The sequence below is a fragment of the Vombatus ursinus genome, unplaced genomic scaffold, assembly GCF_900497805.2.
Source record: "Vombatus ursinus unplaced genomic scaffold, bare-nosed wombat genome assembly UNPS02014945.1, whole genome shotgun sequence".
Classification (NCBI taxonomy): domain Eukaryota; kingdom Metazoa; phylum Chordata; class Mammalia; order Diprotodontia; family Vombatidae; genus Vombatus; species Vombatus ursinus.
The window spans coordinates 7,214,820-7,238,955 of NW_020954723.1; the positions used below are offsets into that span (position 1 = coordinate 7,214,820).

At 36.1% G+C, this 24,136-nt stretch overlaps 1 protein-coding gene across 5 annotated transcripts in view; it reads right to left on the reverse strand.

Annotated features, from left to right (window-relative positions):
- Positions 1-559: 559 nt before the first annotated feature.
- SPATA7 (spermatogenesis associated 7) overlaps positions 560-24,136 on the reverse strand; it is a 61,743-nt gene continuing 38,166 nt past the window's right edge. For 4 of the 5 annotated variants that reach the window (XM_027844636.1, XM_027844633.1, XM_027844635.1 and 1 more), the window contains 7 exons: positions 19,754-20,214; positions 17,542-17,608; positions 13,146-13,267; positions 10,788-10,841; positions 3,290-3,367; positions 1,467-1,524; positions 560-1,187 (listed from right to left, as the gene is read on the reverse strand). In XM_027844636.1, coding sequence (XP_027700437.1) covers positions 591-1,187; positions 1,467-1,524; positions 3,290-3,367; positions 10,788-10,841; positions 13,146-13,267; positions 17,542-17,608; positions 19,754-20,214 — 1,437 coding nt within the window. In that variant the 3' untranslated portion in view covers positions 560-590. The remainder of the gene's footprint in view (positions 1,188-1,466; positions 1,525-3,289; positions 3,368-10,787; positions 10,842-13,145; positions 13,268-17,541; positions 17,609-19,753; positions 20,215-24,136) is intronic. The other variant, XM_027844634.1, reaches the window with a different exon arrangement.

Consider the following 24,136-nt stretch of genomic DNA (forward strand, 5'->3'; position numbering starts at 1 on the left):
GGGGGGGGGGGGGGGGGGAGGTGTCTGGGGTCGGTGCTACACCTAGGGAGCATACGTGACTCAGGAAGTCAGGTTTGGTCACAGGAAGGAGGCGTCTGGGGTCAGCGTAGTACCTAAAGAAGGAGGCTAGACAGAGAGAGCTCGTTCTCTGTCATCCCCCTCCAAGCGGCACAGTCCTCGCCTCAGGAGCGCGTGCTCCAGCCACTTCCCTGTACCCCGCTTCCTCCCCAGCCTGTCACAGCTCCATCCAGCACCGCTCCAGTCTTGGGAGCGAGAGCTCTGGTTACCTCTCCGAGCCCAGATCTCATCCCAGTACGTTACAACTCTGCCCAGCACCGCCTCTGCCTCAGGAGCAAGAGCTCCAGTTACTTTCTGGTACCCAGTTTCTGTCCCATGTTGGCACAACCCCCATCTGGCAGTAGCTGGCATCAGACCATCCCTCACATCCAATTACTTGGAATACTGTGGTACATTGGTATACAGATCATTTATGAAAACTTGTTCTCTTGCATGAAAAATTTCATCAGTTTCAAAATATGACAGAGGGAGAGACAAAGAATGATTCGCTAGCCATTTGGAGTATTTATTAACTAACAGTTATCCAAGGGATATTGCTCATTGATTGTTTCAGTGAGTTTGGAAGTTGGTTCTTTTGCATCATGATCATTATCTTTCTTAATGGAATTCTGAACGCACTTTTCTGAGTGTGTTTTGCCCAAAGCACTTAAAGACTCTGTTTTTTCAAGGTCATTATCACCTTCTTCAGAGGACTCTGTAGGGGATACTGGGTCTGAGGTGGTGTAGGAAACACTTGGTTCTTCAGACTGTGCTGATAGTTCAAGATTTGTTTCACTAATCACCTGCCCATTAACACTGTCTTCTGAATACTTATCTTTAGAGCTGAGCTGTGAGGTATGGCTTGGGGAAGTGTATGCCATTTCCTTATAGGTCAAATCTGCATCCAGAGTTTTATCATGTAAATCCAGAGGTTTTTGGTGTTCTTCCATTTTAGAAGGAGACACTGTGATTTCATTTTCATCTGTTAATTGTATTTCTCCTGGAGTTCCAAGCTTTTCAAAATCAAACAAATTCGACATATTAAGGGTACCATTTAGTTTTTCAGGTTTTTTCTCAGTAGTGCAGCCTAAATCGACCTTCAAGACATGAAGCATATGGCGCATTTTCTTCTAGAATTAAGGAGAAAATGATTTTATTAATTTACTCTCTTCATCTATAGAGTCTAAGCAAAAGCTTGAAATATGCAGCACTAGTAAGAAGCATAATCATCTGAATAAGGTGACAGCTGCAAGAATAGAAAGCTCCCCCTGAAATCTTTCCCAAGACTGTTTTATAAAAGGTCCTTGAGGGTGGTAGAAGTGGGAGTGGCAGTGGGGGGGCAGGGGGAGAAGAAAACCTTTAAAATAATTTATTCAGATTTTTATAAAGTAATACTATAAAAAACAAACCTCCTCCAAATGATGTTTATTTTGTTCTATATGACGCTCAAACAATCTCTCTAAAACCCTATAAATGACAAAGAGAAAAAGTCACGGTCTCAAAATGAATTAACTTAAAACACACAAGGCACAATCCAATTGGGTATACATTTTACATACACATATTAACTAAAAAAAGAGGATTGGAAAGAACTATGGAGATGCCTTTGTTTTTGTAACTATGTTGGTAATGTTTTAAAATAGCTAGTAATTAGTAAATTAATCTTTATTAGTAGTTTTACTAATTAATGAAATTGTTCATTCATGTTTTTCTCATCCCTGTTCTGACATTTCTCCCAATGTTGAGATCTAAGTACTCATGGATTTTACATGTTCAAGTTGTAAAGCAAAAAAATATATTCAGGAAACTAACTGAACTAATTATATTAATTAAACAGAACATTTCCAGAATCAGATTCATCATCTTCTTTCTGACTACTTCATTTCTACTAAAGGTAATAACCATCTTCCAAGTCACCCAGGCACAAAACTTTGTGGTCATATTAAACTTTTCCTTCTTCCACTTCCTCTTGCTTCTCCTAACTTACCCATTAAAAAAAATCTCACACATTCTAGCACCCCATATCTCCCCAATAGATTCCCTTCCTGATGATGCTGTCTTTAATTGTTTGTGCTCAATTCATCAATACACTGAAAACAAGCCAGAGGTCAAGATAAAAGTGAACTGTCAACAAAAGATCAAGAAGAAATACTAAAAGTCCAGTATGACAGAGCAGTAAGTGGAATTTAGGGTAGGATATACCAAGGCATTTACCACCATCCTCACTTCTGGGTTTGCCTAGGCAAGGACCGGAACACTTTTTATTTCTAGTGACATTATACTTCTTATTTCAGTTTTTGCAAAAGTCTTCTCAACTAGACAACCTGCCTCTAATTTCTCTTCCCTCCATGTTACTTATACAATGCTATAAGACTAATATTTTTAATGCACAGCTCTGACCATATCACTCTGCTTCTTAAAAACTTTCTGCTACCCCTTTAAAAAAGACAAAATTCCTTGTGTGGCATTCAAGGCCTTCCACCATCTGGGCCCAATTTAATTTTCCAGTTTTATCTAATATTGTTGTACTTTTTATACTTTAAATTTGGTAAAACTAGAATACTCACTGTTCCCCAAATAACTCCCACATAGTTCTTTGTACCTAAAATTACCTGGGCATCTACAACTGTAGAAAGCTTTCAAAACCCTGCTCAAATGCCATATCCTTAATGAAGTTTTCCTAGAAACAGAATTACATCTACATGCCACTTACATTATCATTTGATTATTTAAAAAAAAATTTTTTGTTAAGGCAATTGGGTTGAATGACTTGCCCAGGGTCACACAGCTAGTAAGTGTCAAGTGTCTGGCCTGAGGCTGGATTTGAACTCAGGTCCTCCTGACTTCAGGGCTGGTGCTCTATCCACTGCACAACCTAGCTGCCCCATCATTTGATTATTTTTATTAGAGAAAGGCTAGAAAACTTCACTTGGTAGAAAGGATGATGCTTCTTTTTAAGTGATAATTTTCACAAATTCCAATCTTGCCAGGCTACTAAACAGATTATTATATATCTTAACTGACACATCTCTCTGTGAAACAATAGATATCTCCCTAAAAACAAACCAATTTATAAAGTACACAGTAGATGATGAATTATGCACAGAAAAGCAGGATGCATTCTTAATTTGAGCAGTACTAACATTTAGCCAACGTATTTTTGGAAATGCTTCAAAAATAACATTACTATTTGTTCAGCTGGATACATTTATTACCATAATAAAAATCTAACCTGTTAGAAAATAAGCCAAGTTTCAGAATTTCATCCGTTACATCTTCAATGAAGCTCAGATATAGGAGTTCTTCTTCTCTGTACAGGCAATATAAAAATCACATATAAACTGTTTATCCTTGTTTATTCTGAAGAAAGAGAAGGAACTTTTCTACCTTTCATTTACACTATATGTACACCTTTTCTGTACATAGTATATAACATAGCACGCTATCTCCCTCATTCGAATGTACTCATCTTGCCTTTGTATTACCAAAGTTTAGCCAACTTACTAACTTTGTATCTTGTTAGGGTCTTTCTGCCCCACTATATATAGTCTACTTCTGTGATTATCTTTTCAAGTAGCAGCTTCACTTACGGAATCCTTTCCCATTAGTGACTTTTCTAATTTCTCATGTCTGTTTTTACGAGTTAAAAATGCTTGTAGGAAAAAAAAAAGTGAAGGGGAGGTTTTGGGTCAGAGGGAGAGCTATTTATGAAGATAAAAAAATCTGATGTGGATTTCACCATTTGGAATAGTGGAAAATGTGCTGGACCAGGAAGAAGAGGACATGAGTTAACAACTTGACTCTTACTATGTGTAAGACCCTGAGAAAGTCACCTCTCTGAGCCTTAGTTTCTTTGTTGGATAAAATATCTTAAGATCCCTTTCAACATCAAATTTTTTATTCTATGGCTTATATTTCTTTCTTTTTTTTTTGAAATCGATCACCAAACATTTATTAAGCACCTACTATGTGCTTAGTGCTGGGGATACAAAGAGACAAAAGACAGCCTCTGTCCTCAAGGAGCTCACCATCTAATGAGGGAGACAACAAGCACACAAATATGTACAATTGGGAATAATTAAGAGGGGATGGGAAAGGTTTCTTGTAGTAGAAGGTAGAATTTTAGTTGGGACTTGAAGCCAGCAGGCAATGTTGGGGAGGGAGAGCATTCCAGGCATGGGGGACAATTAGAGAAAAATGCCCAGAGCTGAAAGATGGAGTGTCTTGTTTGTGGAACAGCCAGGAAACCAGTGTCACTGGATTGAATGTACGTGGTGGGGAGTAAGGTATAACTGGAAAGCTAGGAGCAGGCTAGGTTATGAAGGACTACGAATTTCAAACAGAGGATTTTACATTTGATATTGGAGGCCATATAGAGCCACTGAAATGTACTGAGTAGGGAGGGGACATGGTGAGATCTGTGCTATAGGAAAATGACTTTGGTGACTGAATGGAGGACAGTCTGGATTGGAGGCTTGAGGGAAGCTGACCACCAGTGGACTATTGTAATAGTCCAAGCATTAGGACATGAAAGCCTGCTTCAGAGTGATGGCAGTATCAGAGGAGAGAAGGGAGTATATTTGAAAAATATTGCAAAGGTGAAATCAAGAGGGCTTGGCAACAGATTGGATATGAGGGGATGAAAGATAGTGAGGAGTCAAAGATTACACCTAAATTGTGAGTCTAGGGGACTGGGGGGATGATGGTGCTCTTGAGAGTAACAGAAGTTTGGGAGGATAGAGGCCTTGAGGGAAAAGATAATGAGTTCAGTCTGGATATGTTGAGTTTGAGATGTCTGAAAGAGAGATGTGAGACTGGAGGTCAGCAGAAAGGTTAGGGCAGGACAAGTAGATTTGAGAATCATCAGCATAGAGATAATAATTAAATCCAAGGGAGTTGATGAGATCACCAGTTGAAGTAGTACAGACAAGGAAGAAAAGAGGGACCCAGGATAGAGCCCTGTGGGACACCCAAGATTAGTAGGTGTAACTGGATGAGGATCCAGCAAAGGACTTGGAGAAGGAGAGGTCTGATAGGTAGGAGGAAAACCAGGAGAGAGTGGTGTCCTGAAAGCCTAGAAAGAAGACAGTGTCAAGAGGCAGAGCGAAGGTGGCAGAGTAAAGGCAGGGACTAGCCTGAGCTCTTCCCCAAACCCCTCCAAATACCTTTAAAAATGACTGTAAACAAATTTTAGAGCAGCAGAACCCACAAAAACACAGAGTGAAACAAATTTCCAGCCCAAGACAATTTGCAAGGTCAATAGGAAAGGTGCTCTCGCACCAGGGTGAGAGAGCAGCACAGTCCAGCATAGGCCATGCCAGCACAGACTAGGCCCCAGCAAACCCAGAGCAGGCCTCAGGGCAACCGAATCACTGACAGCAGTGGTGGCTTCCAGACTTTTCAGTCCCCAGATGCCAAAGACAACTGAGAAGGTCAGCAAGAAAGGTCTGCTGGACCTAGGTGAGAGAAGAACACAGTCTAACACAGACTGTGGAGCATAACCCTGGCCCCAAATCAAAAGCAGGCCTTGGGAGCAACTAAAATAGCAACGGCAGAAGTTGCTTTCCAGAGCTCTCAGCCCACAGATAGTTAGAAGGTCGAGCAACTGGTCAGAAGGAGATTACAGGGGTCTCTTTGCTTGAGGCAGGACTCTATTGCTTTGCCCATACTTAGATCTGGATTGCAGCCCTGGGGCAAGGAGGAGTACTAGCATAGCAGAACTTGCAGCAACAGTGGAGAGGGGACCCTCCTCACAGTTCCAGATCAGAAAAGAGTGCTTGCGGTCTCTCACAGACCGCAGCACAGGCCAGGAGAGGAGCAAACACCTCTCCTTAGATCATCAACACCTTGGAAGAACTGAAAACTTACAGGTCACTAGAAGTATCTCTGAAAACAGCTGCAGAGCTCTACCTTAACACAGAGTTAAAAAGTCAAGTAATAGGCTGGGAAAAAGAGCAAACAATGGAAAAAAACTCTGACTATAGAAACTTATTTTGGTGACAAGGAAGATCAAAACACACATTCAGAAGAAGACAACAAAATCAAAGCTCTTATATCCAAAGCCTCCAAGAACTGGCCTCAGGCCATGGAAGAGCTCAAAAAGGATTTTGAAAATCAAGTAAGATAGGTGGAGGAAAAATTGGGAAGAGAAATGAGAGTGATGCAACAAAATAATGAAAAAAGAGTCAACAAGGTGGTAAAGGAGATACACAAAAAAATACTGAATAACACCTTAAAAATAGACTAGGTCAAATGGTAAAAGAGATCCAAAAGCTCACTGAAGAAAATAATTCCTTAAAAATTAGAATGGAGGCAATGGAAGCTAATGACTTTATGAGAAATCAAGAATTCATAAAACAAAACCAAAAGAATGGAAAAATAGAAGATAATGTGAAATATCTCATTGGAAAAATAACTGATCTGGAAAACAGATCCAGCAGAGATAATTTAAAAATTATTGGACTACCTGAAAGTCATTATTAAAAAAAAGAGCCTAGACATCATCTTTCAAGAAATTATCAAGGAAAACTGCCCTGATATTCTAGAAACAGAGGATAAAATAGGAACTGAAAGAATCCACTGATCACCTCCTGAAAGAAATCCCAAACTGAAAACTGCCAGGAATATTTTAGCCAAATTCCAGCGTTCTCATGTTGAGGAGAAAATATTGCAAGCAGATAGAAAGAAACAATTCAAATATCATGGAATCACAATTAGGATAACAAAAGATTTAGCAGCTTCTACATTAAGGATCAGGGGGCTTGGAATGTGGTATTTTGGAGGGCAAAGGAACTAGGATTAAAACCAAGAATCACCCACCCAGCAAAACTGAGTATAATCCTTCAGGGGAAAAAATGGATATTCAATGAGATAGATGAATTTCAAGCATTCTTGAGAAAAGACCAGAGCTAAATAGAAAATCTGACTTTTCAAATACAAGACTCAAGAGAAGCATGAAAAGGTAAACAGGAAACAGAAATCATAAGGGACTTATTAAAGTTAAACTGTTTATATTCCTACATGGAAAGATGATATTTGTAACTCATAAGACCTTTCTCATTATTAGGGTAGTTAGAAGAAATATATATAGACAGAAGGCACAGGTATGAGTTGAATATGAAGGGATAATATCTAAAAAATAAAATTAAGGAGTAAGAGGAATGTACTGGGAGAAAGGAACAGGTAGAATGGGGTCAATTATCTCGCATAAAAGAGGCAAGAAAAAGCTTTTACAGTGGAGGAGAAGAGGGGGGAGTGAGTGAGCCTTACTCTCATCTCAAAGAGGGAATAACATACACACTCAATTGGGTAAAGAAATCTATCTTACCCTACAGGAAAGTAGGCAGGGAAAGGGGATAAGAGAAGAGAAGGCAGATTGGGGGAGGGGAAGTCAAAAGCAAAACACTTTTAAGGAGGGACTGGGTGAAAGGAAAGAATAGAATAGAATAAACAGGAGGGGAATTAGGATGGAGGGAAATATAGTTAGTCTTCCACAATATGACTATGATGGAAGTGTTTTGCATGACTATACATGTATAACCGATATGGAATTTCTTGCCTTCTCAACTGAGGGGGTGGGGAGGGAGGAAAGGAGAGAATTTGAACTCAAAGTTTTAAAAGTGAATGTTAAAATTGTTTTTACATGTAACTGGGAAAAATAAAATACTAGCAAAAAAAGAAAATTAGAAGTTGAGTCTATAAAAACTCTGAGTACAATTTTTCCCCCACTATACCAACCTGTCCAATAGTGTGTTTGGCATATACCAGACACTGACCAGATATGTGGTAATAAATGACTAAAATTGCTGAAAAAAAAAAAAAAAAGAAGAGAGTGTCAAGGAGAAGAGGGTGATTAACAATACTGAAGACTGGAGAGAGATCAAGAAGACTGAAGGTTAATAAAAAGCTATTGGATTTGACAATCAGGAGATCACTGGTGACTTTGAAGAGAGAGTTTCAGTGAAATGATGAGGCTGGATTGTAGGGAGGTTGAGAACAGATTAAGAGAAGTGAAGGCACCTATTGTAGACAGCCTTCTCCAAGAGTTTAGCCACAAAAGGTAGAAGAGATAAAAGACAATATGTTAGAGGGGACGGAAAAGTCAAGTGAGGGTTTTTGTTTTTTTTTCAGCACTGGGGAGACATGGCACAAACATCTGTAGGCAGCAGGAAAGAAGCCAGTAGGGAGAAACTGAAGAGGGAAAGTGAAGATGACAGAAGGGGCAACCTGTTGCAGGAAACAGGATGGAATGGGATTGCTTGTACAAGTAAAGTCCAGGTATGTGACTTATATTCTAGGAAGTTAACATTTGATCTCTTTGTGTAAAGGCTTTTAATCAGTTCTCAAAACTTATTTTGGCTCTTGAGTATGTCCAGTACCTATATGCAAGGAATGATTTGTGGCCTTTAGTAGGAAAGTACAAGGAAGAATGAAATAGATAAACGGAGAAAATTCTCCTTTTTCCTGTGATTTCCTTTCTCGTTTTAAAAATGAGGTAAAATCCACATGGAAGCAATTCATGATAAAGAGAGTTGTATAAATAAATACATTAGGGTGTTATATATTTGTAGTTTAACAACTATCAAGAGCCAGTGTAGAGTATCAGGAAAAAAAGCACTGGGTTAAAAATAAAAAACCCAGCTGAGTTCAAGCATTTATGACATGGCCATGGGCAATTCACTTTAAGTCTCTGATCCTTGGTTTCCTCACCCATAAAATGAGAATTATGATTCTTCTACTATCTATCTCATAGAGTTGTTGTGAGGAAAGTATTTTGTAAACTATCAATGCTCCAAATGGAGAAATTACAAGAAAATTATAGCAAATGTGTGACTTTAATTTGCAAAAAAAAGGAGTTTGAATTAACACAAAGATAACAATTAAACTTGCTACTGAACAAGTAGATCCACAAAATGTTAAGAGTTGGAAGAGACCTCAGATATTATTTTGTCTAACCCCTTCATTTTACATATGAGGAAATCGAAACTTTTACAAACTTTCACCTTTGCAACATCTGTCAAATATGCCCCCTTCTTTCCTGACACTGTCACCACTCCTGGACTATTGCATTAGTCTAATGGTGGGTCTGCCTGCCTTAAGTTTCTCACCACTCCAATTTGTCCTTCATTCAGCCACCAAAGTAATTTTCCTAAAGCACAGGTCCAACCATGTCAAGCCCCCAACACTCCCCTCACCAATCTCCCAACATACACACTCAATAAATTGTAGTGGCTCCCTATTGCTTCCAGGAGCAAATACAAAATGCTCTGTTTGGAATTCAAAGCCCTTCATAACCTAGCCCCCTCCTGCCTTTGCAGTCTTCTTATATCTTACTACCCCCACCCACATACACTCTTCAATCCAATGACACCAGCCTCCTGTGTTCCATGAACAAGAAACTCCATCTCTTGGCTCCAGGCATTGTCTTTGGCTGTCCCCCATGCCTGGAATACTCTCCCTCCTCTGCCCCAACTACTGACCTCTCTGGCTTCCTTTAAATTCCAAATCAAAACCTTGTTTCCTACAGAAAGCCTTCCTGAATCCCTTTTAATTCCATATGTTAATTATTTCCTATTTATCTTGTATACAGCTTGTATATATTTGTTGACAAGTTGTCTCTCCCAGTAGATTGTAAGCTCTTTGAGGGTAGGGACTGTCATTTGCCTCTTGTTGTATTCCTAATGCTTAGCATAGTGACTGGCCCATAGTAGGTGCTTAATAAATGTTTATTGATTGATTGAAGAAGCTCAGAGATGTAAAGTGATTTATCCAAGATTACACAGTGACACAGCCAGGACTTAAATCCTTTATCTCCTGATTCCCAGGTCAGTGCTCTTTCCACTATACCAAGTACAAGAAGATATTGTTAATGAGCAACTCGTTGTTATAGAATAGAAACAGAAATGATAACTTATGATTCCTAAAATTACCAAATCAATATTTTTAATTATGTATTTTAATGTCATTCAACTATTTTAAAGCACCTCATCTGAATGAATGAAATGACAAGTGGCCCTACTTTGTGAGATACTAACATCTTAGTTTTACAGAAAGTAAAGTGAGGCAGAAAAAAATGACTAAAGTTTAGACAATAAGTTTGATGCAAATAAGAATATATAGCTCTCATTTTTTTTCTTAATAAAAATGGAACTCTTAATTGAAAATAAAACAGTATCTATAAAGAGCTACTGATTTTAAAGAAGTTGTTGGGAATCTTCATTTACATTAAAAATTTTTTTGTTGAAATGTTTTATTAATCTTTGAATTCTCCTTTATCTCTTCCCCCTTCTTCCTCCCCTCACCCTGGAAGCTTTCTCTTATAACAAATAATTTTTCATTTATATTTAACATAACTCAAACACACTGTATTTATCTATGGCTCTTCCTCATTATTATAACATACAAAAGTGTAACTTCTGTTTAGGAAAAATTCTTGGTTTCTTCAGAGAAGGATTGAAATCACAAAATCAAGGATTATGGACATAACTGGGAAACCAACACAAAATTCTTCAATAACAGAAATTCAGCTTTTGGAAAAAGTTAGGAAATAGGTAATTATTTCAGAATAATATTTTGGATATTTTTCTTGTATTTACAAGTTCTGGGCTGGACTACTTAAGTTTATTTGTAAATGAACTTAATGTTTAACAGTTAAAATACTATTCATATTATGACTAGGTAATTTAAAGACAATTTTTCTCTTACAAAACAATGGGATAAAAGGGACATACTCAGATTGGATTTTTTTCACTGGAGTACGCTGCAGGTAATATGGAATGGATGCTCTACAGACACACAAAAAAAATTGAAAATATTTAAACAAATACAGTTCTCTTTACAGTGATAAATAGTAAACAGTTTCCTTATGTATTAATCCAATCAACATTCATTTTAGTATATATTTAGTGATCGCTGACATGTCTTATTACTGTGCTAGATGCTACAGAAGATACTGTCTTTTCTTATAGTGTTTTGTTCCTTTACTTCTTTCAGGGAAATACCAGAAAAAATGAAGCTGTGATACAACTAATCTTCCTACCAGTCTTGGGCTACCAAAGGAGTAGAATAGATTCTGAGTTTTGAGGTAGTCATTCTGGTAAATGTTAAGATTATTGAGCTATGTCAATATTATCTAATTTCTACACTTCCAAAAAATATACACAAATTAATATTTCACTTTTTAAATTTTGGGTTAAATAGATGTAGAATACAAAATTTCCCCTCCATTCATAGAAAAATGTGTCTAGTCTTCATGCCTTTGCATTGGCTATATTTCATGCCTAAAATAAACTTTCTTCATTTCCAGCTCTTAGAAATACTAGCTTCCTTCAAAGCTCAGATTAAGCACTCCCTCATACCTCATGAAGCCTTTCCTTATCCTTCCTCCCCCATCTGGTACTACATCTCCTCATAAAAACTGCCTTGTATTTATGACATAAATTTGCATTTATATCATATGTACTGTGTATTTATTTATACATGTATACTGTTTCATCTAATAGAGTGTAAGTTTCTTGAGGGCAGGTACTATTTTGGTTTTGTCTTTTTATTTCCAGCACGTAGTAAAGTGCCTGGCACAGTACTTAATAAGTGATTACTGACTATCCGAATATAGAATTCTGTGAATACTTGATTGTCATGAACCTGAGAAATCAAGGGGGTATGATATACTCCCACTGCCCTGAACACACCATTTGGAGCTTCAAATGCATTTTTTTTTTGGGCAATTGGGGTTAAGTGATTTGCGCAGGGTCACACAGCTAGTAAGTGTCAAGTGTTTGGTCTGAGGCCACATTTGAACTCAGGTCCTCCTGACTTCAGGGCCAGTGCTCTATCCACTGCGCCACCTAGCTGCTCCTTCAAATGCATCTTTTCTAACTGATTTGAAAACTCTCTCATCATCACCTGGTAGTCAACCTTCTGGTGAAAATTTACGGACAGCCAAACAGTTACTGGATGGATACCTGAAGCTTAGTGTGCCCTGCTTGAGTTTGTACTCTATTAGGATTGTCTTGAAGAACCCAGGGTCACCTATATTTCATGATAGAACATCATGATAGGTGAGAGTAAGAGCCATCTTTGCATTTGTAAGAAAAAAAATCTATCACAATATTTTAAAAGAGAGCCATATAAGGTATGTGTAATTTTCTTCCCTCAACTTTAGCCTCCAACTTGCTTTTCATTTAGATGCTGTGACTAAGGATAACACAGAAATATATGACAAATTTAAACCTACTAAATGTTAAAAGCAGAGAGAATGAGTACAATAACAACATGTCATCATGATCTATGGGGAGAGAGTTCTGGGTGTCTTAGCATGTACTACATTTGAAGCCATAAATATTACTTCTCAAATGGGGAGTTTATCATATGGAGAACACCACTTTTACAAACTGTATTTAGATCATTTGGATATCTTAGGAAGTTGAAAATTGGTAATTGACTCTAAAATGTTATAGACAAATAGTCTACTTTATTAGAATAATAATGGAATGAGAGGTAGTATGGCATAGTGGACCAGGAGCTGACCATAGAGCCTGAGTTCAAGTCTGGCCTCTAACATACTGTGGCGATGTCATCTATGTACAATTGTAGGGCTTTAGGAATCTCTCTGTGACTTCAATTGAAGAGAAGGAGCCAGTCTACTTTGGTAGATGAAATTTCCTCATCTGAGAGTTTACTATATCAATGAAATTGCAGGTCTAGTCCCCGTCCTATCCTTAATAATGGAATGCACTAATGTTCTGTTTATTTCAGACAGTGCTTTGATCCTAATAGGTGCTTTACAAATATTTGTTGAACTGAATTTTTCCTTCATTAATGAATTAGGTTATACAAAATGTACTAAAATATTTCATTTATATAAAGCTCATAATCATCAATTAAATTTTTACTGATCATTTTATTTTTGTACAATGGCTAGTTTCATTAAAATAGCACATTAAAATGAAATTTTACTGTGTCAGAATGTGCTTCTAGACAAGGGAATTTATAATGATATGTGATGACAATATTTAATAAGTCTTAAAGCTTAAGAGAAGATAAAATATGAAGATGTAGAATAAGTGAAATTATTCTGAAAACTTTACCTTGATAATGGGTAGTGAAGAACATCTTCTTTAACTTTCTCCCAGGCCAAGTTACCCTGGAAGTTCTGGGGAGAAATAATTTTTTCCTTCATTCTATATGTTCTCCAATTGGATGTCTTGGGCTGTAATGAAAGAATAAATCTTTACTGTTTTAATGATTTATAACTAAAAAAAATTACATAAAAATAAATTACAAAAAATCAAGGAAGACAAACAGAAATTTATAATGGATAAGGGTTACTGATAAGATAATTCTATCTTCCAACAAATTAAGACAGATATTAAGCATTTAACTAATACAAATAGGACAAAATGATGTTTTTTCTTACTGTGCAACCTTAATGAAAGCTCAGATAACATTTTAAATAATATTAAGAAAGGGTCCCAAAAGGCATAAAATCAGATTTGAACTTGAAAGGACAATCTGTTCCTCAAACCCAGAAAAACTTTGGGGACCAGGCTGGTTATAAGAATAGTTCACCTTATATCACCCATAGAGATGTGTATTCTGAAATAGGAAGATACAACATTAGTATTGAGTTCATTATACTTTTTGGCTTTTTTATGCTATTAACTTGGAGCCACAGAGCTCCATAATAAATCACAATGGTGCTGCTGTAAAGAGGGGGAGGGAAGAAGTAGAAATCATCTGCATAATCATTATGACAATTCAATTATATTAGTGCTTTCTATTAGATATTAAGTGTACCATCTCATTAATGGAAAATGGCCCTTTGTGCTTTCACTCCTTTTTAGGTAAACACCAGAAGAAATGAAAACATGATACAGCTAATCCTCTGTGCCTAAGAGTCTTAGGTTACCAAGTGAGTAGAAGGGAGTAATTGGATGGTCTCAATTCATTGTCCAATTCTGAGTTCATTTAATGAGTTGATCAATTTTCTCAAACAGTAAGTTTGAATTTTAAAACAGCAGGCTATTTTATACAAGATATATTATATACAAGATAGGAAAGATATGAAAAACTTATAGTGGTAGTAGAAACTCCTTTAATAAAACATAAATATACAGAATGTGACAGACAATTACCTAGGACCTGTCAAACCTGATGACTTCTACACACTTCTGGGGATTTGTGTGATCACAAATTACACTGTCAAAAGAAATCTAGAAAGCACTGATAAGGATTATGAAGTCCTACATTAGAAATTGAGGGTGTTAGGGATACAGATAGTTGTTTCCTCTGCAAACTCCAGGCATTACATACTCCTGTACTTTCCTAGACCATATCTCCCCACTCACATGACCACTATAGCTGCCAACTTGATACTCCTACAGCACAGGCTATATATGATATTTCCTTTTGCTCTTCCTCCTTACCTCTACCTTCTGAAATCTCTAGTTACTTTCAAGGTTCAGTTCACAAGCCACCTCCTACTGAAGACCATTCTTGAAACTCAACTTGTTATTATTCTCTCCCTAAAAATAAATTTGCATTCACCTTGTATTAAATATTTATATATTGAGCTGTGTACATACTCTTTTCCTCTTGTAGAATATAAGCTCCTTGAGGGCAGGAACTTCATTTTATCTGTCTCCTAGCATTTAGCAATCAGCAAGTATCTAATAAATATTTGTTGAATAGACAAGAACTGTTTAGAAGAAAAGGCAAATTCATAAAGTGATTAACTGGTTAAAAAGTCAAGTACCTAAGGATGGGATTTGGATTGCTAGTACTTGGTTTAAAACACAGGCCATTGATAAGGAATGGGGAGAGTACCTAATAAAGGCTACTAAAATATATATTTCCCTGGAATCTTGAAAATCTAATCAAAAGGGTTTTAAAATTAAAAAAAAAAAACCAAAACCAAAAAACCAAACAAACAGATCAAAGGGCAACCAAACTGTGCATATCCTTTGATCCAGCAATATCACAACTAGATCTGTATCCCAAAGAGATCATAAAAAGGGGGAAACGACCTAGACGTGCAAAAATATTTAAAGCAGCCCTTTTCATGGGGGAAAATATTGGAAAGTGAAGGGATGCCCATAAACTAGGGGATAGCTGAACAAGCTGTGGTATATGAATGTCATGGAATTAGACTATTGTCCCTTAAGAAATGATGAACAGGCAGATCTCAGAAAAACCTGGAAAGACTTGTATAAACTGATGCAAAGTGAAATGAACAGAACCAGGAAAATACTGTACACAGTATCCACAATACTGTGTGATGATCAACTATGAGCGACTTTGCTATACTCAGCTACACAATGATCCAAAACAAGTACAAAGGACTCATGATGGAAAATGCTATCCACATCCAGATAATGAATGATAGATTCTAAATGCAGATCAAAACATACTTTTTTCACCTACTTTTTTTTCCATGTTTTTTCCCCCTTGTGATGTTTCTTCTTTCACAACTGTGACTAATATGGAAATACATTTTACATAACGGCACATATATAACCTACATCAAATTGTCTACCATTTTAAAACAAGGGGAGAAGAGGAATGAAGGGAGAAAAATTTGGAACTCAAAATCTTGTAAAAATGAATGCTAAAAATTGTCTTGATATATAATTGGGAAAAAATAAAATACTGTTTAAAAAATTAAAAGTGCCTATGTATATCTATATAGAGTTAGATTCCATAGAAAGTGGCTAAAGTATAGGAAAAAAGTAGAGATGTTCAGAAATTCACAGGTACCTAAATTCAAGAAAGCAATATAAGACCCATGGCCAAATGCACAAAGCATCAAGATGAACTAGAGATCATACCTCAAGGAGGCAAATTTTTCCTTAAAGGTAGGTGGAATAGGACTCATGAATAAAATAAAATTGAATATTGCAAGGAAAGTAAACCTTATTCAAAAGGAGAAGGATTTAGAGGTAGTTGAATGGCCAAATCCAAAGAGAAGCTAATGGTGCAATTGTCAACTTAGGAAGCGGTATCTCTAGTGGAATGCTTCCATCCTCAGGGATGTATCCTTGGCTATGGGATATTTAAATTTTTTTTATCAATGATCTGGATAGTACTTATCAATTTTTTCAGATAATATAAACTTGAAGGGTTAGTTAACATACTGGATGACCAAATCAGGTTCCAGAATAAATTCAAAAGGTTTGAATTTTTGGCTAAATCTAGTATGATGAAACAGTGGAAATAGATGTAAAGTCTTATACTTGGGTTAAAAAAATCAATTTCATTAAGTACAAGATGGGGAAAGTATAGATAGATTACACTTCCTATGAAAATCATTTGGCAGTTTTAGTTGACTTCCAGCTCAATATAAATCAACAGGGCTATATGCCAACTGGGAAAACATACTAATGCACCCTTAGGCTGTATTAAGAGAAGCACAACATCCAAAATAATAGAGGCGACAGTCCTGCTGTAATCTTTCCTGATCAGAACACATCTGTAGTTGTGTTTGGTTCTAGGCACCACACACTTTAGGAGGGCATTGAAAAGTTATAGAGTGTGCCAAAGAGGCGCACAATGTGAAGAGTTTGGAGGTCATGCCATATGAGGATCAAATAAAGGAAGTGAGGATGTTTGGCCTGAATAAAAGACTTAGGGGTAATTTGTATGTTACAGTTGTTTTTAAGTATTTGAAGGGATGTGATATGAAACAGGGATTAGATTTGTTCAATTTTACCCCAGAAACAAAAATTAGGAGCAATGGATGAAAAGTGGGGAGTGGTAGATTTCAGCTCAATATAAGGAAAAACCTCTTCACAATTAGAGCTATCTAAAACTGGACCACGCTGCTATTAGAAGTGGTGGGTTCTCGCTCCCTAGAGGTCTCCAAGCAAAGACTGAATATCACTTGTTGGACATGCTGCAGAGGGGATTCTCATTCAGATATAGTTTAGACCAGATGGCTTCAAGAGTTCCTTGAACTCAGATTCTGTGATAAAAGCAAAGGAGATATAGATGGTTTAAGGGCAAAATTCTTAGCTAATTTTTAAACTTAATTCTACTTGGTTCCTTTGCAAACATAATTCTAAACACATTGGTATCAATTAAATGTAATATGTGACACACATTCTATAACCCAAATGCAGAAAAAATTAGCTTTTAAACAATCAGATAAAATTAGCTTATAAATGATCATCTGAACTTGTGTAGCATCCACCTGGCTAGTCACAGGAACATTTATTTGCAGATAGTTCAGTATTTTGGCCATAATATACACACTTAGGCATGCATCACTTTGTCAATACTTGAGTGAATCTCCGATTTCCTCAATGAGTGATTTCTCCATTACTGCAGACTGGATTCATGTACATTGTTACATACATCACAATCTTCAAGGTTCTACTAAAAGTACAGATTACCGGTTGTTCTACATTTTCCAGTCTCCATTTTAGCAGGTTCATATCAATGTATCTATAACTAAAATATAAGAATAATAAGACCTTTTATATTTACCTCATTTATGATCACTTCTTCTGAATTTATATTGTTCAACTCAGCTGACACAAAATGAGTTTTAAAACTGTAATATTTCAAAAGACATATTTATTAGCAGAAATTGCAATAAAGATAAAATTTGTGTAGAAGTAGTACATGTAACTATAAAGATATGTATGGCAACATGTTTAAATGAAATGTCACTTTCAATAATACAGTCAACCTGTTATTAGGGAACAATATCTAGTCTGAGGTTTAAACATGCCTCTGGCCAGAACTTGGTCAGATTTCACTTCTCATGACTATCACTAAAGATGGCTGGTTAGGAAACCAGTGAACTTAAGATTTTTAATTTGAGCATTTTTGCTTTATCTATTTTTGAATCTCATCATTACTAAAAATCAAAAACTCCAGAAAAGGCACACAGAGTTTTTCTTTCTCTATCTCCAGCTTCTCATCCATAAAATAGGATTAATAAGACAGGTACTACTTATCTAATATTGTTGTTAGAGGAAAATATTTTGTAAGTTTTAAAAGCATTATATAAATCAAAGATATCCCAGACTCATCTTGGCATCAATTCCATAATTCATTTATTTAATATCAATGAAATTTCTATGCATTTAGAGTAGAATTCATGTAAATTTATTTGTACTACTTAAGATGACCACTGAATTGAAAGATCAAAAAAATTTCTAAATTTCTTATTATTTTTATTAAAAAAACTCCTCAATTTTATGTAAGCATAACAGAAGAAGAAAAATCAGGGTGGTATAGGAGAAAAAACTCTAGCTCTGGAGAAAGAGGATCTGTGGTCAAATCCTGCTTGTCACTTACTACTTGTGAAACCCAGGGTATGTCACTTAACCTCTCTTGAGTTTTGTTCTTTTCATTTGTAAAATCAAAGTGTTAGACTTTGCCTGTGGGGTCCCTTCCAGTTCTAAATCTATACTCCTATGTTCCTTTTTTGAATTCAGCAACAGCTTTCTTCACATATCCTTTGTCAAAACAATCTCACTCTCTTAAACATAATAAGCAAAAAATAAAATGCATGACATATTAGTTAGCCTGTAAGTAAAGTAACAGTCCTATTCTCCATAACAGTATCATAATGGAGTTACTACTCTATTATATATTAGAATTGTAAGAAAACACAGAAAGAATTATATTCCTTCACTCTATAAACTCAAAGTATTTTATTTAGAGCTGGATGGGACCCCGTTTGAGGTCCTGTGGTTTCACCTCCACATTTTACATATGAGTAAACAGAGGTACAGAGAATGAGGGAGTTGCCCCAAAGTCACTCAGCCAGTACCTGGAAGAACTAGCAACTGAACCCCAGTCTTCTACCTCTAGATCTGGGGTTCTTTTCACTTTCCTATACTAACTCTAGAACACTCAGAGTGACTCCTGGAGAGGTATACAACTGTCTTGAATCACAAGAAGATCACTTAGGAAACTATTGTCACAATTTAGTTCACTGATGATCCAATGTAACCTGAAGGATTTTTTTCTTCCTATGTTAGAAGAATTTGCTGGATAAGTGACATCTGTGGGGGGAAATTTAAGTATTCATCAAATGACTAACCACGGAAGAAAAGAAAATATCTGAAGAGTTCTCTGTTTTATTTTAATCACTCCATCTTACTGTACTCATAACTACTGAATGAATATGACATCACAGGGATGACTTGGAAAAAATACATAATTTTTTTTCAATGCACAGATTCTGTTGCTACCCCTAGTTAGGCCTGAAACAATGACCTAATCCAGGAGTGAGGAACCTGAGGCCTTGAGGCCTTATGTGGCCTTCTAGGTCCTCAAGTACAGCCCTTTGACTGAATACAAACTTCACAGAACAAATTGCCTTAATAAAAGGATTTGTTCTGTAAAACTTGGACTCAGTCAAAAGGCTGCACCCAAGGACCTAGAAGGCTACATGTGGCATTAAGGCCACAGGTTCTCCACTCTTGGCCTAAACAATTAATGTTTATAAAGGACCTGATGTAACAGTCAATTGATTAAAACATTTCCTCTCATTTAGCCTAACACTTATTAGAGTTTTTAATGATGCACATACAAGTTCCAATCCTATCATCCCCACCCCAACCAAAAGACTGCTTAGACACTTGTGCTATTTAAAAAATGCCTGATCTAAAAAAAAAAAAATAATATCTTAATTGGTAACATCCTAAACTAATCAATCATTATTACTAAATATGTTCAATACCTGCTTAAGTCAGTCTGGGTTTCTGCCTCAATCAATTGATCGTGGGTGCTCTTTTTTCTTTTAGCTGGTGTATAATATCGATATTGAGAAAGGAAAGATTTTGCTTCTGTTTTTAAAGTGCGAGGAGTAAACGGCAGCTGCTTGTTAGTAAAGCGTGTAGAATGCTTCTCTAGGAGATCTCCGCTAGGAGCTTTTGAAGTAAATAACTGAAACCTCCGTGGATTTTTGGTACTCTTACCACTACCATTAGAGGCATTATATAAGGGTCCAGAAAATTGTCTTCGGGGATTTGATACACCTGAGGTACTATAGGTCTTTCGAGTTTCATTTTTGACAGTTTTTTCAAGATTAGAAAAATCTATAAATTGTTTGTCTGGTGCAGGTGGTAACGATTTTGAAAAAGATGGAAATTCATTTTCTTCCTCAGTTTCTTCATCCTTTTCTTGTGACTCCTCTGAAAGCTGAAAACAAAAATAGTATTATATTACTAAATAATCAGCAACTTTTCAGAAAACGCAATTATAACCACAAAAATACATTGCCATTATCTATTCTTGCGTGCCTGGTTCAATTTTATCTCCCATACTTCAATTTGTTTCAAACTGCAGACAGTGGTTTGTTAAGTTTCTTTGAGGCAAGGGAAATGTCATATTTCTTTGGTAACATCAACAATATCTGTTGGATACTGTGTTAGAAACCTGAGTACAATGTAATTATAAGGGGCCTAATTTCATTATTTTGAGCATTCCTTCCACCAGTATAGATAACAATACCTATAGGCCATAATAAATGGTTTTCATGAGTTGCTGTAGCTGAAAAAATTCATTACCTGTTGGCCAAATTTCTGGAGTTGAATCTCTCTAAATTTTGTTGTCTGATCTCAAACAATAGACTTTCAGATCATAGATATAGAGTTTGAAGTGACTATGGAATCTAATTTAATTCAAATCTCTTTTTTTGTAGATGAGGATGCTGAGGTTGTGACTTGCCCAAGGTCATATAGGCAGTGAGTGCAGAGCTACGATTTGAATTCCGAAGTCAGCACTTTGTGTAGTTTGCAGAGGATATCAGACCTTATGTTTTGCTTATAGTCTTTAGGAACCCATGTCCACAACATGATAAGGACCTGGAGGTTAGGACATCACTACAGAAAGACTGGTATTATGAAATCTAAATGTATTACTAGTACTACTGAAAATAAGCTCCACATATCCAATTAGAAAGGTCTGAATTAAAGCAGCAACTATAATTGTGTGTCTGGAGTTATAGAATCTAGCTAAAGGAAATGTTACATATGATCATGCTTTCCTGAGTAACAAGCTGGAAACATAAAATATTAGGATAATTACTGGAATCGAAGATGTGCTTCATCATTAACCATCATTGTGGATAATGAGCCAGCATGAGTTATGGTATTGATCAAAATACAGGATGTCTCTGAATATAGGCTACATAGTCTAAAAGGAAATAGCATTTGAAAAGAAAAAAACAGCATAAAATTACAAAAAAATCAAACCAATTGTTGGCAGTATTCAAGAGTTGTATAATATAGATTTTGGCAGGGAAGGATGGAGAAATTTGAATAAATATGGTACACAATAATTGTATTTGTGTATGATCTCAATCATTCTAGCAAGATAAAAAGTCACATAAGGCTTGGGGCTGATTAAAACACTTCCCTAAGTATTCCACAAAAAACAAGCCTGAAATTATGGGCACCTAATGACCATCTATTTCATCAGGGGCTGGCCACCCTTCTCAGAATAAGAATCTGACATGCCTAGAACAGTAATGGTATACAATGTAAACACTCAAATACTTGAATTACTCACATATCTTACCAAATTGCGAATCATAAATTCAAATGACTACAAAACCAAATATTGGTTACCCAAAGATTTAAGCTCTAAAACTGACTGGCTCATAAGTATATTAAATTGTTTTCAGTTATATATAAACTTCTGATGAAACATATTTTAAAAATATAATAACATATAATACACTTAATGCTTATAATATAATATATATTGCACATGTAATGCGTATTATAATAATTAACTTCGTTCTTAATATTGATTACAATTATAACTTTCCTTTTGGAAACAAAAAGAATGATTGATAAGATATTTCTATTAGTCAGCAATATGGTTCTATATTGACCCTTCTAGTATTCCCCTCTCTTTGGGATGGGGCTGCCATCAGTTTTCCTTGAAGGGAGTTAAAGCACTGGCTACCCCATTAACCTTCCCTGAAGACCATAGAAAAATCTGCACCTTCTTGCCACAACTTCTGGTTAAAAAATTCTACTCTGGAGGATGAATTTATGATTCTGCAAGAGGAAGTGCATCAATTGTTGGAAAAGTCAGTTGACAGGCATCTATTATGCACTTACTATGTAAGAGGCACTGTGCTAAGAGCTGAAAATAGAAAGGCAAAAAACGTCCTTGCTGTCAAGCAGCATACATTATAATGGAGGAGACAACATATAAATAACTACATACATATAAAATATAAAAACAACTAGTTCACTCCAATCCAGATTAGAATCTATCTTGTTTGTGAAGGTTCTTTTGCATATTTCATTATAAAACACTCCACCATTAAAAAGTCTTACTTAACATGTAGTATTAATCTTTCACATTTTAAGCCCATTTCTTCTCTCTGTACCCTTCATACAGATAATGACAGAGACTACACTTGTATTATTGAATAATTTCTATTAACATCACTGAGCAACACATAGGACTTCCAAAATTATGTTTGTAAATTATTAAAATTTTCATGGTACACGAATTATTTCTTGAATACAAGTTGGGTACTTTTGTTAACTAGTACATTGAAAAATAAATTTACCAGTCTTACTAAATGGTGTTCTATTGACTCAATATCTGATACAGAAGTACTAGTACATGTGGAATAACTTTATCACTGGTAGAAACAGTTAAATACATTTATAGTTTTTATATATCCTATCAGTTATTATTTATTTCCTCCTATGAATAAACAGAAATGCAAGTTAACTGACTTGCCAAGTAATAGAAAAATACTTAAAAGCAGGGTAAGATAAAGATAGTCTCTTGATTATGACACAAAGAGGAACTGGTTGAAAAAGTAGACATAAAGGAACCTTTGTTGAAAGTTATTTCTCCATTATAAAGTTTGGAGTAAAGAAAAAAAGATGTACATAGTTACAGGCAACCTAAATTTTGCAGAGCGTACTGAAAGGGTTCAGAGAATCCAATGGCCTAATATTTTGAAAGTGAAGTCAAGCCAAGAGAGATGTGAGGGCTCAAGAATAAAATTTCAAAGACAGAAGCAGAAATTTTTCCAGTGAGTGGGAATAAAGGGGGTGAGATAAGAGGTAAAGAGAACAATGTGATGCACATGGAACTTATTTTATAAACTTACGTTTTTAAAAGACATGTTTAGAAGATAGAAACAAGGGCAAGTAATGAATGGCTACAACAGAGTAGATTGGTCCTATAAGAAGAGTACATGGAAGACTAAAGCTTAGAATGCTGAGGCTAGTTATAAATGTTAAGGACAACAAAAAGGTTTGATTGTGGTGGATGTGCAAGAGAAGGATCAGACAAGGGATAGGACTGCAAGCTGGAACGATGGGATACGGATAACAGATTACTATGAAAGGCCAAACTATTCAAGTCCTATTTGTTTTCTTTTCCAAGGAGAATGATCTTTAACTGGGAAGTACAGAACAAAAATGGTAAGGCAGGAATAAAAACCCAGGATCAGTGAGGAGACAATCAGCAAAGCTAACTCCCCTCAATGAGTTGAAGTCATCAGGCCTAGATGGACTACCCTAGGATACTGAAAAAACTGGCAGATGTGACTGCTGAGCTACTGTTGATGATTTTTGAAAGACCTTGCAGAATGGGTAAAACACTACTGGACTACTGGACTGAAGGAGGGCATGTGTCTCCCCCAAAGAATGAAAATTGAAATTGTGAACAACAGACCAGTTAGTTTAGTTTCAATTCATGGCAAAATTCTAGAATGTGCTATTATGGGGAGAATTAGTGAACGTCTAGAAAAAGTAGTCATCACAAAGACTCAGCATGGTTTCATTAAAAAAAAAAAGATTATGCCTTTTTCGACAACAGAACTGACTGGTCAGAGGAATATATGTAGATATTATATGCACAGATTTTAGCAAATAATTTAATAGTGTCTTGCTATTCTTACTGTGTAAGATGGAGAGGTATGGGCTAGAACAATAGTGTATTTAGAACTTGCTCAACGACTGAATAAAAAGTTATACTATAATCAATGGGTAATATCATGGAAGGAGGCCTCTAGTGCAATGTCCCAGGGATTTAGTCCCAGGGACTTTGTGCTCTTCAATGTTTCTGTCAGTTACTAAAA